Source organism: Ranitomeya variabilis, chromosome 6 (genome assembly GCF_051348905.1).
Source record: "Ranitomeya variabilis isolate aRanVar5 chromosome 6, aRanVar5.hap1, whole genome shotgun sequence".
NCBI lineage: Eukaryota > Metazoa > Chordata > Amphibia > Anura > Dendrobatidae > Ranitomeya > Ranitomeya variabilis.
In genome coordinates this window covers 240,037,640-240,052,680 of record NC_135237.1, presented here as the reverse complement: position 1 = coordinate 240,052,680, position 15,041 = coordinate 240,037,640, and the positions used below count along the sequence as shown (strand labels likewise).

The 15,041-nt window shown below is 48.4% G+C and overlaps 1 protein-coding gene across 1 annotated transcript in view; it reads left to right on the top strand.

Annotated features, from left to right (window-relative positions):
• Positions 1-15,041, top strand: part of COL15A1 (collagen type XV alpha 1 chain) — a 1,855,347-nt gene that overhangs the window by 732,244 nt on the left and 1,108,062 nt on the right. Inside the window, exon 12 of the mRNA XM_077269528.1 lies at positions 11,587-11,649. Coding sequence (XP_077125643.1) covers positions 11,587-11,649 — 63 coding nt within the window. The remainder of the gene's footprint in view (positions 1-11,586; positions 11,650-15,041) is intronic.

Genomic DNA, 15,041 nt, shown 5'->3' with positions numbered 1-15,041 from the left:
CATCCGGAACGCTGCTCCGAATTGTTCATATATCAGGACATGATATATAGTTCATACAAGTCGCACGGCGGTTCAGCCTGGCGGCGGTATGATGAGGAGTTCCGCAGGCGTCTGGCCCTACAGCCCGATCTAGGCTGGGGAGTCAAAGCAACAGACGTATGGTTGCGTTTGATGCTGTCCCAAAAGCAGCCCCCCTTTTCGGCCATGACCACTAATTACCCCATAGCCGCAGGTCAAAACTCAGTGGTCGTGCGAAAACCCGGGGCCTGCTGGTTGTTCAACGAGGGAAACTGCCGTTTCCACGCATTATGCAAATTCAGACATGATTGCTCCGCTTGCGGGGGGGACACCCAGCGTCAAGGTGCCCTCGTCAGTCTTACAAAGCGCCTACGCGGCAGAACCCCAGTGAGCGTAACCGCGATGGCCCCCTGGCTAAAGCTCTACCCCAATAAGAAAGCGGCTCAACAGCTACAGGCGGGATTCTCCGACGGGTTTTTTATTCCCTTTAGGCTAACAAGAACGCCAACACTATCCAATAACCTAAAATCGGCTCGCGAATTGCCCGAAATACTTAGACAAAAAATTGAAAAGGAGGTAGAATTGGGTAGGATAGCAGGCCCCTTTAAGTCACTCCCCTTCAAAAACATGAAAATATCACCGCTAGGCATTATACCAAAAAAGGAACCCGGTAAATACCGCCTAATCCATCATCTATCTCACCCAAAGGGCGATTCGGTTAACGACGCAATTTCCCCAGAAGAAACCTCTGTCTCATACGCGTCTTTCGATAAGGCGGTGGAATTAGTCCGGGCAGCCGGACCCGGCGCCCTGCTAGCCAAATCTGACATTGAATCGGCATTCCGTTTACTACCCGTGCACCCCGAATGTTTTCACCTTCTGGGCTGCAAAGTGGAACAGCTCTATTACTTCGACATGTGCCTTCCGATGGGATGTTCCATCTCATGTCACTATTTTGAGCTATTCAGCACATTCCTAGAGTGGGTAGTTCGGTACGAAACGGGCAGTAAATCCCTAATTCACTACCTCGATGATTTCCTGTTTGTCGGCCCCAGAAAGTCTAAACTCTGCTTCGATCTACTAGAAAAATTCAAATCTATCGCACTCGAATTCGGCATGCCATTGTCACCGGAAAAAACGGAAGGACCATGTAATGTATTGCCTTTCTTGGGCATCGAAATAGATACCACTGCAATGGTTTTCCGCTTACCAAAGGACAAAATATTAAAAACCCAGGAAATGTTGAAAGGCTTTCGAGAAGTTAACAAGGTAACCCTCCAGCAAATGCAGGCATTATTGGGCCTACTGATGTTCGCTTGCCGTGTAATGCCGGTCGGCAGAGGATTCTCGCGCAGACTTTCTTTGGCAACAAAAGGCGCTTCTCAGCCGGGCCATAGAATCAGGCTCACTCGTTCGCTAAAAGCAGATCTGCTAGTATGGCAAACGTTCCTACAATCGTACAACGGTCACACGTGCGTTATGGCGAGAGAGATCGCAAGCAAGGATTTAGGGCTGACAATAGGATGGAACAAAAAAGAGGGTTTTGCAGCAATTTATAAAAACCAATGGTGCAAATCTGGTTGGCCAGAGAGATGGACGACAACAAAGTGGGGGCAAGACCCAGCTCTATGTGAATTGCTTGCGGTAGTAGAAGTGTTGGGAGATATGGGCCGTTCAGTTGAGAAACACGAACATTCGTTTCCAAACAAAAAATTCGAAAACGGCGAAGAGTCTAAATCACATGTCTTCTTCATCCCTGCCCATACTCGCTCTCTTGCGCCGTTTAGCGCTGATATGTCTTGTAAGAGTCATCTCGGTCTGGTAGTCGGGGGCAGGTATATCTCACCCAGGTACTTGTCCTATGTGAATTAGGCCGCTCAGTATTTTCAGGATACTCAGGGGTTAATAAGTGTAGGAATAAAGGATGACCAGCTGGGGGGTTTCAGCATCAGCCTGGGGCACACAGAATGCCTGTCTGTGTGAGACAAACGTGAGTGAGAGCTGTGCTCATGATCTGTGTAATGTTAGCTGGGAGGGAGAAGCCCCCCCCCAGTTGTTAGATAGCAACGTATTTGTTTAGTTAGCGCCGGACAGGCTAGGATTTATTTTTATGTTTTGTTTTCTGTATTTGCTTTCACTTTAATAAACCTGACCTGAGGTCAGTCAACTTGGAAACCTGCTGTCGCCTCAGAGTTCAATGCACAAACCACGTGACCTTTGACCCCAGCAAAGGCGATCCCGGAGTGTTTTGTCACATTGTGGTGGAGAACGCGGGCATCGCGTGGCACAGGCGACAGTATGGAAGACGTGGTGAAAGCCCTAGTACAGTCCACTGCCGTACAGCAGCAGGCCACTGCCGCACAGCATGAAGCTAATCGCTTGATGGCCGCACAGCTGAAGGAGTTAGTGGACATGACAGTTCCAGCTTCTCCAACAGGTGGCGCAGCGCCTGGTGAGCATGCCTGAGGTGGACCCAGAAGCAGAGTCCAGAAGGATCCATGTGAGTCGATACTGGCAAAAATTGACCGCAGAAGATGACGTCGAGGCGTACCTGACAACGTTTGAGCGGACGGCGCTGAGGGAGAAGTGGCGGAAGGCACGATGGGCCGATTTGATTGCTCCGTTTCTCTCCGGCGAGGCCCAAAAAGCTTACCATGACTTGGACCCGGAAGTCGCTCAGGACTTTGAGAAGCTGAAAGTTGAGATCCTGGCCCGGCTAGGTGTGACGACGGCTGTCCGTGCGCAGAGGGTACACCAGTGGACATACCAGCCAGATAAACCGCCGCGGTCTCAGATGTTCGACCTGATCTACTTGACAAAGAAATGGCTGCAACCCGAGGTACTGACAACCCCAGAAATAATCCAGCGGGTTGTCCTGGACAAGTATCTGAGAGTGCTACCTCCAGCGCTGAAAAGGTGGGTAAGCCAAGGAAATCCCACGACAGCGGATCAACTTGTGGAGTTGGTCGAGCGTTATTCCGTGGCAGAAGGACTTCCCGACGAAACCGCTAGCACCCGGTCTGTGCCTTCTCCTCGTGGAACCGGTAAGACTGTTCCAGCGACTACGGGTGAAGGAAAATCGCCAAAAACTGTGGGGGAGGAACCCGGGACTGCTTGCACTCCGAGACCGAGAGTATGGGACGGTGGTCTCAGTAGGGGGCATGTTAGGTGTTTCCGTTGCCGTGAGAAGGGCCATGTTTCTGCGAACTGTCCTGTTACCACTGAACCCATGCAGTGCGATGTTATAGACTCTAAGAAACGCATGTCTTTGGTTACACGGCTGGTGAATGTGAATGCGGGCCAAAATGATATAGCAAAACACCTGTGTGAATTATCTGTTGATGGGAAAAGTGTTGTGGCGTTACTAGACTCTGGAAGTGTGGTGACTCTGGTGAAAGCTAGTCTGGTGGCACTTCCGTCTGGTTCGTCTGACAAATTCTCTGTAACGTGTGTGCATGGTGACACCTGCTCATACCTAACAGCGGTCATACCGATTTCCACTCCCTATGGGTCTGTGCAACACAAAGTGGGACTCGTTCCCGCATTGTTACATGATATAATTCTGGGTAGGGATTTCCCCCATTTCTGGCAGTTATGGGAGAATCAGTTGCTCCTTCACGGTAGCTGTGAACCTTCCCCCATGCCATCTGGAGGTCCCGAGTTCCTAGACGAGACCCCACAGGAAGATGTTGCTGGGGAGGTTATTGAACCCAACCCTCAGTACCCCTTCTCCGTTATGGCGGGGGAAACGGAGGAAACTGAAGAAACTGAGGAAACTGAGGAAACTCAGTGAGGGGCGGAGGCAGGCGGCCATCCAGCACCCTGCCTGCCAGATTTGGGAGTTCAGTTGGATGACTTCCACAGTGAACAAATGAAAGATCCTACCCTGACTCAGGCTAGGAAAAATGTAAAAGTGATAGATAGCGTACCCATAGAACCTGACACTAGGCTAGCGTACCCGTACATGGTTCTTGAAAATGATTTACTCTACCAGGTAGAAAAAAAAGGGGAAGACACTGTGCAACAGTTAGTGGTACCCAAACCTTATCGGCGGAAGGTACTGGACCTGGCCCACGGACATATAATGGGGGGACATCTGGGGGTACAAAAAACCACAGAAAGGATATTGCATTGTTTTGTGTGGCCTGGAATACACAATGATGTGCGTAACTATTGTGAGTCCTGTCCAGAGTGCCAAATCTCGGCACCTAAACCTTGGTTCTGTAGCCCTTTGGTACCCCTCCCTATCATTGGAGTCCCTTTTGAGAGAATTGGGATGGATCTGGTTGGGCCCCTTCCCCGGTCCGCACGTGGGCACCAACATATCCTCGTCATCATGGACTATGCCACTCGTTACCCCGAAGCTATCCCTTTGCGTAACACTGCTACCAAAACGATCGCCAAAGAGTTGGTACAAGGGTTTAGTCGGGTGGGAATTCCAAAACAGGTACTCACCGACCAGGGGACTCCCTTTATGTCAAGGGTGATGAAGGAGCTCTGCAGACTCTTGCAAATAGACCAGTTGCGTACGTCTGTCTATCACCCTCAAACAGATGGCCTGGTTGAGCGGTTCAATAAAACCTTAAAACAGATGCTCCGGAAGGCGATAGACAAAGATGGGAAGAACTGGGATTACTTGTTACCCTATTTGCTGTTTGCCATTAGGGAAGTTCCCCAGTCTTCCACAGGATTCTCGCCTTTCGAGCTATTATACGCCCGTCGTCCCCGTGGACTGTTGGAGGTCGCAAAAGAAACCTGGGAAGGTCAAGTCACTCCCTTTAAAACGGTGATAGACCATGTAACGCAAATGCAGGACCGGATTGCTGCTGTCATGCCCCTTGTTAGGGAACATATGTTACAGGCCCAGGGAGCCCAGAGGCAAAGTTATGATAGAGGCGCCAAGGTCCGTACGTTTGCACCCGGGGATAGGGTGTTGATCCTAATTCCTACGGTGGATAGTAAATTTCTGGTGAAATGGCAGGGCCCCTTTGAGGTCGTGGAACGTGTTGGTGAAGTGAACTATAAAGTGCACCAGCCTGGTAAGAGAAAACCAGAACAGATTTATCATGTGAATCTGATAAAACCCTGGAAAGACCGCGCTGCCCTAACAGCGGATCTGCCCCGTCCGGTTTGCTCACCGACCGTACCGGAGGTGCAGATTGCCGAGACTCTCTCTGAACGACAAAAATCTGAGGTTAAGCAGTTTTTGTTACAGAACCAACAGTTTTTCTCGGAAAAACCTGGCCAGACTAGGCTAGTGAAACATGAGATTGTCACAGAGCCTGGTGTCACAGTTCATGTGAAGCCCTACCGGATTCCAGAAGCACGCCGTGAAGCCGTCTCCCGGGAGGTGAAGGCAATGTTGGACTTAGGAGTCATTGAAGAGTCACACAGCGCCTGGTCCAGTCCAATCGTGTTGATACCTAAGCCGGATGGCTCTATACGGTTTTGCAATGACTTTAGGAAACTGAATGCGGTTTCTAAATTTGATGCGTACCCTATGCCCCGGGTCGATGAGTTGATCGACCGGCTTGGTAAAGCCTGATACATTACGACCCTGGTTCTAACAAAGGGGTACTGGCAGATCCCTCTGGCCGAGGCGGCCAGAGAGAAGACGGCATTTGCTACACTGGAAGGGCTGTTCCAGTATATCTACATGCCGTTTGGACTTCACGGAGCCCCAGCAACGTTCCAGAGATTGATGGATCGAGTCTTGAGGCCCCACAGGCAGTACGCTTCTGCCTACCTAGACGACATCATAATTTACAGCATGGACTGGGAAGCTCACCTCCGGAAGGTACAGGCGGTGATTGATGACCTGAGAGATGCAGGCTTAACGGCGAATCCCAAGAAATGTCACATCGGCCTTGAAGAAGCCCGATACTTGGGCTACGTGATTGGCAGAGGAGTGGTTAAACCCCAGATCGACAAAATACAGGCAATTCAAGGCTGGCCGCAACCAGTGAACAAGAAACAAGTTCGAGCTTTCCTGGGCATTGCCGGCTATTATCGCCGGTTCATACCCAACTTTGCGCCATGGCTACCCCCTTGACGGATCTTACCAAAGGGAGGGATTCCGTCATGGTAAAATGGACCTCAGCGGCTGAAGAGGCCTTCCACAGTCTGAAACGGGCTTTGTGCTCTCAGCCCGTACTAGTGACTCCTGATTTCAGCAGCGAGTTTGTGGTGCAAACTGATGCTTCTGATACTGGTGTCGGAGCTGTACTTTCCCAGGTAAGGGACGGAGTCGAACACCCGGTCCTCTACCTCAGTCGGAAACTGAACGTACATGAGCAGAGGTATGCCGTGGTTGAAAAAGAGTGCCTAGCCGTCAAATGGGCTCTCGACTCCCTCAAATATTACCTGGCAGGTAGGAAGTTTAGGCTGGTCACGGACCATGCCCCTCTCAAGTGGATGCACCTCCACAAGGACCGTAATAGTCGGGTAACCCGGTGGTTCCTTGCCCTGCAGGCTTACCCTTTCACGGTGGAGCACCGCCCCGGGGTGCAGATGGGGAACGCTGATGCCCTGTCCCGAGTACACTGTTTCGAGAGTATTCTTGCTCGACCTGAGTGGTCTGAGCAGGGGGGGAGGATATGTATGGCCAGAGAGATGGACGACAACAAAGTGGGGGCAAGACCCAGCTCTATGTGAATTGCTTGCGGTAGTAGCAGCGTTGGAGATATGGGCCGTTCAGTTGAGAAACACGAACATTCGTTTCCAAACAAAAAATTTGAAAACGGCAAAGAGTCTAAATCACATGTCTTCTTCATCCCTGCCCATACTCGCTCTCTTGCGCCGTTTAGCGCTGATATGTCTTGAAAGAGTCATCTCGGTCTGGTAGTCGGGGGCAGGTATATCTCGCCCAGGTACTTGTCCTATGTGAATTAGGCCGCTCAGTATTTTCAGGATACTCAGGGGTTAATAAGTGTAGGAATAAAGGATGACCAGCTGGGGGTTTTCAGCGTCAGCCTGGGGCACACAGAATGCCTGTCTGTGTGAGTCAAACGTGAGTGAGAGCTGTGCTCATGATCTGTGTAATGTTAGCTGGGAGGGAGAAGCCCCCCCAGTTGTTAGATAGCAACGTATTTGTTTAGTTTGCGCCGGACAGGCTAGGATTTATTTTTATGCTTTGTTTTCTGTATTTGCTTTCACTTTAATAAACCTGACCTAAGGTCAGTCAACTTGGAAACCTGCTGTCGCCTCAGAGTTCAATGCACAAACCACGTGACCTTTGACCCCAGCAAAGGCGATCCCGGAGTGTTTTGTCACAGTCTAGAAAACAATATTTGGTGTAGAGCCATCGTGGTGGCGGAAGTAGATGATAATATAATTAACCCATTGTTATTTTCCAATTGGCAGGCTTTCAGAATCCAGCAGCCCAACGCGCCACCCCGGGGTATTCTGTGTCCACTGTCCCTGTGGGACACAGTGGCCAATCATTGATGCCCTTAATCCGGGCCTCCATTTCGCCAGCTACCTGGCAGGTGTATGGTAAGGCTTGGGAGGAGTGGTGCTCAATAATTCAGGGTAGGCCAGTTGATAAATGCGACCAAGCACGAAGCGCGGTGACAACTGATTTCCTATTACGGATGAGGGAAGGCGGGGCGTCGGGCACGGCGGCACAACGGAAATTATCGGGGCTAGCATTTTTCTTTCAATTATTGGGATGGGTAGACGTAACTAAATCCTTCTGCATAAGACAAGCCATAAAAAGTTGGAAAAGGCTTCAGCCAAGCCAAGAATGTCGCCGCCCCATTTCTCTGAGACTATTGCAGGACCTGATTGCGATATCCCCGTCAATCTGCTCATCGCAATATGAGGTGGCCCTCATATCGGCAGCTTTTGCGACCGTATTTTTTGGGGCACTGCGTATCAGTGAATTGCTACCGCGGTCAAAAAACGCGTCGGAAGGAGGCCTAATTAATGAGGACATAGTTATATGCAGCGACGCCCTGCGCATCAGGGTTAGAAAATCCAAATGCGATCCCACCGGTAGGGGCACATGGGTCCTGGTTAACTCTACAGAGGGCCCAGCTTGCCCTCTAAAAATGGTTAAAAGATATGCCGCAATAAGACACGCTGGTAGATTTTTCTTCACTCATACAGACGGGTCCCCTCTGACCAAATATCAATTCCAGGCAATGTTCAAGCTATGCTTGGAAAAAACCGGCGCAAATCCAAAGGAGTACGGAACACATTCGTTCCGGATAGGGGCGGCCACAGAGGCAGCTAGGGCAGGAGTGTCAGAGGCCGAAGTGCAGAGAATGGGTCGGTGGAAGTCCGCATGCTTCGCCAGATACATAAGACCCGACTTGCTTAATTAACATGTGTTGTCTCTTACAGGGGTTGAAGTTTGGGTGGTAGGAGATTCCTACGTAAAAAGGGCCAAACTGCGGCCAGGAGGAACAAATCTTTACATCCCGGGAATAAAAGTTAACTGGAGGGGTATCAGAGGCCTCCAGTGGAAACAGGTGTTCAAGGAGATGGTGGGCATAGCAAGGATGGCGGAACACCCGGTGATAATGGTGTTACACGTGGGTGGCAATGACCTGGGCAAACAAAAGATGGCAGAGTTGTACAAATGGGTGACAACGGATATGGAACGGTTCAGCAGTCTGTTCAGGAACATGAAACTGGTGTGGTCGGAGATAACACCACGGGCCGTTTGGCGCGGTGCAAGAGATAAAAAAGCCATAGAACGGACGAGGGTGAAATTCAATGCTCGGATCGGAAAATATGTGAGAGGAAGAGGCGGTATCGCGATTCGTCACCAATACCTACAAAGGAATAACACGCCACAATTAAGACCGGACGGAGTTCACCTAACGGACATTGGCCTCGATATTTTTCTGTCTGGTTTACAGGATGGGGTCGAACAGGCCCTAACATCGATGGGTGGGGTCGGAGTCCCGCGTAGGTAATACACGGGATCCTCCGTGGCAGAAGAAGCGGAGGAGGGCAAAGGTCGTAGCCGCTTGTTGGGCCAATTCCCCTGTCTATCACGGACAGGAGCTCGGCGCGAGCGGCCGTTACGATATGTAATTGCCCTTTCTCTGCTTATTTAATTAATAAACTGTGACCGACCTGTTCAACCCACCTAGGACTGTGTGTGTTTCATTACGGGAGTGACGGGAGGGGGGAAGGCACTGGTTACGACACCCAGGTCTCCACAGTCTGGCAGACGCGGTACTGTATAAGGTGCGCGTCTCTGACTGGGGAGCACACTGATAGAGCAGCACGGAAAGGTTGTCAGTGCCAGTTCCCCCCCCCCTGGCATCACTCCCCCTTAGTGATGCACTAATTGGAAGACCCCCGGCTGGCCAGTGGTCACTGGAGGGGTCCTGCGGCCACTCCTACAGGGGTTAAATCCAGGTGTCCGGCCGGGAACTTTCTCTTTTCCTCCCGGCGGACACCTGGAAGCTTTTGTCCCACCCTCCCTCCCTTTTTAAAGGCTAAAGATGGTACTAACCTGCAGGATGATGTAAATTTGTAAATGCTATTGGAATATTTTACAAAAAAAAAAAAAAAAAATGTATATACGTAGGTGATATAACTAACCCTAGTAGCCTTTATTAAGTCACAGCGGAAAAAGCGGAGGAGGGCAAAGGTCGTAGCCGCTCGTTGGGCCAATTCCCCTGTCAATCACGGACAGGAGCTCGGCACGAGCGGCCGTTACGATATGTAATTGCCCTTTCTCTGCTTATTTAATCAATAAACTGTGACCGACCTGTTCAACCCACCTAGGACTGTGTGTGTTTCATTACGGGAGTGACGGGAGGGGGGAAGGCACTGGTTACGACACCCAGGTCTCCACAGTCTGGACTCCTAGTCAAGTTTTCAGTTCTTCATATGTCATCCAAATAAATTTAGAGCTTATTATAGCATTGGCTTTGTTGTGCTCATTCCAAATAACCTCATCTTTTCTGCCTTTATAGTGGTGTGTTAGTTGTATTGGAAAACAATATATTAGGTTAGGTATAGCAGTCATTAGTGTTGAGCGATACCGTCCGATACTTGAAAGTATCGGTATCGGAAAGTATCGGCCGATACCGGCAAAGTATCGGATCCAATCCGATACCGATACCCGATACCAATACAAGTCAATGGGACTCATGTATCGGACGGTATCCCTGATGGTTCCCAGGGTCTGAAGGAGAGGAAACTCTCCTTCAGGCCCTGGGAACCATATTAATGTGTAAAAGAAAGAATTAAAATAAAAAATATTGCTATACTCACCTCTCCGACGCAGCCTGCACCTTACCGAGGGAAGCGGCAGCGTTCTTTGTTTAAAATTCGCGCTTTTCTTTCCTTTACGTGAAGTCCCGGCTTGTGATTGGTCGCGTGCCGCCCATGTGGCCGGGACGCAACCAATCACAGCAAGCCGTGACGTAATTTCAGGTCCTTCAGGATTTTAAAATTACGTTCCGGCGTTGTAATTGGTTGCGTCGCAGTCACATGGGCGACGCAACCAATCACAGCAAGCCGTGACGTAATTTCAGGTCCTTCAGGATTTTAAAATTACGTCCCGGCTTTGTGATTGGTTGCGTCGCGGTCAACCAATCACAAGCCGGGAGGCTGGACACGCGCGCATTTTAAAATGCGCGCTTGTCCAACCTTCCGTGACGTCCCGGCTTGTGATTGGTTGCTTCGCGGTCAACCAATCACAAGCCGGGAGGCTGGACACGCGCGCAATTTAAAATGCGCGCTTGTCCAGCCTCCCGGCTTGTGATTGGTTGATCGCGACGCAACCAATCACAAGCCGGGACGTCACGGGAGGCTGGACAAGCGCGCATTTTAAAATGCGCGCGTGTCCAGCCTCCCGGCTTGTGATTGGTTGATCGCGACGCAACCAATCACAAGCCGGGACGTCACGGGAGGCTGGACAAGCGCGCCTTTTAAAATGCGCGCGTGTCCAGCCTCCCGGCTTGTGATTGGTTGATCGCGACGCAACCAATCACAAGCCGGGACGTCACGGGAGGCTGGACAAGCGCGCATTTTAAAATGCGCGCGTGTCCAGCCTCCCGTGACATCACGGCTTGTGATTGGTTGCGTCGCCCATGTGACTGCGACGCAACCAATCACAAAGCCGGGACTTCACGTAAGGAAAGAAAAGCGCGAATTTTAAACAAAGAACGCTGCCGCTTCCCTCGGTAAGGTGCAGGCTGCGTCGGAGAGGTGAGTATAGCAATATTTTTTATTTTAATTCTCTCTTTTACACATTTTTACATTAATGTTGTTTCGATACCGATACCCGATACCACAAAAGTATCGGATCTCGGTATCGGAATTCCGATACAGCAAATATCGGCCGATACCCGATACTTGCGGTATCGGAATGCTCAACACTAGCAGTCATACTTTGTCTTACAGACATAGAACTTCACTTACACCAATGGTTAATAATGATTGTACTCCTGGGATCTCAGAGGCTTCAATAGTTCACTACTGCAGGTGATGTGTAAGTGGCAATGTTGCTAGTCACAATACATATTCCAATACCATGAGAAATAATGTAATTGATTTAAATTTAACTTATGTTATTATTTTTTTACTGCTATTTTATAGGGCTTACCTGGATCTTTGGGAACGGATGGTATAATTGGACTTCCTGGTCAAAAGGGAGCAAAGGTAAGTGTAGGGAGGGCTCCTGAAACTTCTGTTTTTGTGAAATTGTTATGATAAAATGATAAAATTGGGTCATTGTTACAAATTAAACTACAATGATCAATTTAGACATTGCATTATCATTTTGCTGGTATATTATTGATAGCATCACGCCGGAGTCCTGCTCTGACAGGCAAGGTCTCCGGCGTGTCTCTTCACTCACCCGTACTGTGGTCAGTTCTTCCCTTCCCCATGCTCTGCATGCTTCCAGCCGGTCCTCTAGCCATATCCTTAGGGCACGCGTGCATGTACTTCCACCCTCTTTAAAGGGTCAGCGCATGCAATTGCTATTTCCTCCCCAGCCAATAGCTGTGGGACATTAGGTATATATTGATTCCTCCCCACTGGGGATGTGCCTGAGCAAACTTCCTGTTTCAGTCTAAGTTTTGTAAGGTCGCATACCAGTACAAATCCTGCTATACTCTGATGCAAATCCTGCCTACTGCACTCTAATGCAAGATCTGCCTGCTTCTCCATCCAACCTGTCCTTCTGGGTCAGCCATTCTGGCGCAACCATTGTTCTGTCCTGGAGTGGCACCTGGCATTCATCGGGAGCCAAGTCTAACCTCACCATCAGAGGCTTTAGTGAATAGTCAGGTGATCGCTTAGTCACGCCCCTCCAGGGTCTCCACGGTCCGTGGCAAAGTGGTTCCACAAACACGGTCTTGAAAATTACATGACAAAATTTGGGGTGGTTTTGGTATATGTTCTATTTTCTGGTTTAGGTTAAATCTATTGAAAATTCAGTATGAAATATATTAAGAAATCAATGCCAATTTCGGGCTTCTCAAACTTTTTATACTCAGGCCTCATTGACCACTTTATGGTGATGCAAGAACTTTACCAGAGAGCTCCAAAAACATACCCAAGAGCGGTGCCAAATTTACTCCCAGCAGCATCAACCAGCAGTAGTGAACATGCTCGACCGCCACTGTTTCAGTGAATAAAGCAATGCCTGCACATGCTCACTACTGTTACATTTACAAAGGTGACTTTGAAACCCCGATTCTTGTGATCAGGTGGAGTCCCAATGGTTAGGTCCCACCATATCTACAATATGCTGCTTATCAGTCAGCAGCAGAGCACTAACATTGATGATGGTGTCACCATAGCTCTCTCTCACAGGCTACAGACTACTGTACTTTGCTGCACATTCTCCAACAGCCTGTCTATAACAGGGTTATTGAAACTTCTACTGACGGGATTGATAAGCAGTATTTATTACCCATTTCTACTTCGTTTTAAAGATTGAGAAAAGCTGGTATTCTTGTAAATTATTATGGAAAAATATAATTATTTGATGAAATTACAGATCTTTCAGCAGTCATGTATGGATAAGCCAGCATGGGAAAGGGTCTACATGAATATACCTAAAAAGAGAACCTATTTTAAAAACATGCATTAATAAAGAAATTATTTACGTTTTCATAGGCCTCAAAGTTATAGAATATAAAGTAAGACCTAAAAATAACAGTATCAGAGAGAAATTGTAAATTATTATTATTATTTATTTATATAGCACCATTGATTCCATGGTGCTGTACATGAGAAGGGGTTACATACAAGTAATTTGTAATATTTATGTGCTAGTAAGTGCAATAACTACATGTCACCAACACAGTTGTTAAAATGAAGTAAAAATGACATCACCTTTAAGGATCTGGAGACTTGAGTTTGTACATTTATTGAGCTATTGTAATAATTATAGGGGATAACTCAGGAGACTCTTTGCATGGAACAAGACAACTACAGGACACAGATTTATAAGTGGAAAAGTCTGTATTATCACACGGTGATTCAAACAGGTGCAGAGAGAAACTCAAGTCCATAACACTTGGTGTAAATATTAAACACAGCTTAACAGTCTATAGGAAACTTCAGAGGAAAATGCCATCAAGCAGAAAGTCTATGAAGCACAGTTATTCCTGAGGATACTTAACATGAATAATTCCTTGTCTTTGTCCAAACACAGATAGATATGCTTATAAGGTAGTTCAAATAATATCTTAGCACAACCAGGGAGGCCTGGTTAATAGTCTCAGGTTTTTGCAGAGCAGCAACAGCTTACATGTCCAGCAAATGCAGATGGAAGTAAACACAAGCAGCAGATGAAGGAGGATTACTGGAAACTGGTGTATGCAGCAGGAACGCAGAGCAGAGTAGCAGGATCACCACACAGGTTCACAGGAGCAGGTATATAGCCAGGGAGTCACCAGAGTCAGGAGCTGGATGCAAGGCAGAATACTCTAGCACAGACTGAAGGCTGGGGTGGAGTTTTATAGCAGGAAGACACAGTGCACATGAGACCAAAGACGCCATCTTGGAAAAGGGCAGTAATGCACAAAAGATAATAAAAATGTTCAGAGTCCTGACAGCTATAATGTTTGAAAATGTATTTATTTATTAGACTCACTTACATAGCACTCTTAAGTCCACAGCGCTTTGCATGCATTATCATCACTGTCCCCAATGGAGCTCACAATCTAGAATCCTTATCAGTATGTCTTTGGAGTGTGGCAGGAAGCCAGAGGAAACCCACACAAACACAGTGAGAACATACAAACTCCTTGCAGATGTTGTCCTTGGTGAGCTTTTGAGATAATTGTCCAATTACCTTTGGGCCCTTGTAAAAGAGGCAGCTATATGTTAAAGAGCTGTAATTCCTACACCATTGCTCCAATTAGGCTGAGAGTCTGCACTTTAAGTGCATATTGATTAACCCAAAGGCGTAGCTAGGGTTTTGGTTCGGGGGGGGGGGGGGCAAAACTTCTGAGTGGGCCCCTATCCAGGGAACCTTGATTACAACTCAGTGACGTGCCCTAATAGTGGAGGAGAACCTCAGCAGATGACCACGCTGTTACTGAAGATAATTTCTATATAAAGACCAACATGGATATTACCGCCATACGGTCAGTGGTAGATACCAGCCCTACAGAACATATAACAAATCACAACACAGTTACAGATAATGTCTTACCGCTGACGTTCTTTCTGATGGAATCGTTTCATTTTTCCGGTCTTTTCCATCTGGCCCAGACCGACATGACAACTTCTTCCAGCTAAAACACATCTGCAGAGAATACAACAAAGACACATTTAACTTCTCACACTCCAGCCCCATCACCATCTATCTCCAACATGCACAAACTCCTCATCCTGCTGATACCCCTATACTGAGCCTCTGCTGCCGTATGTGTCCCTATTACTGCCCTTGATACCCCAATACTGAGCCGCTGCTGCCGCTGTGCCCCTATTACTCCACCTGATACCCCAATACTGAGCCGCTGCTGCCATGTGTCCCTATTACTCCACCTGATACCCCAATACTGAGCCGCTGCTGCTGTATGTGTCCCTAA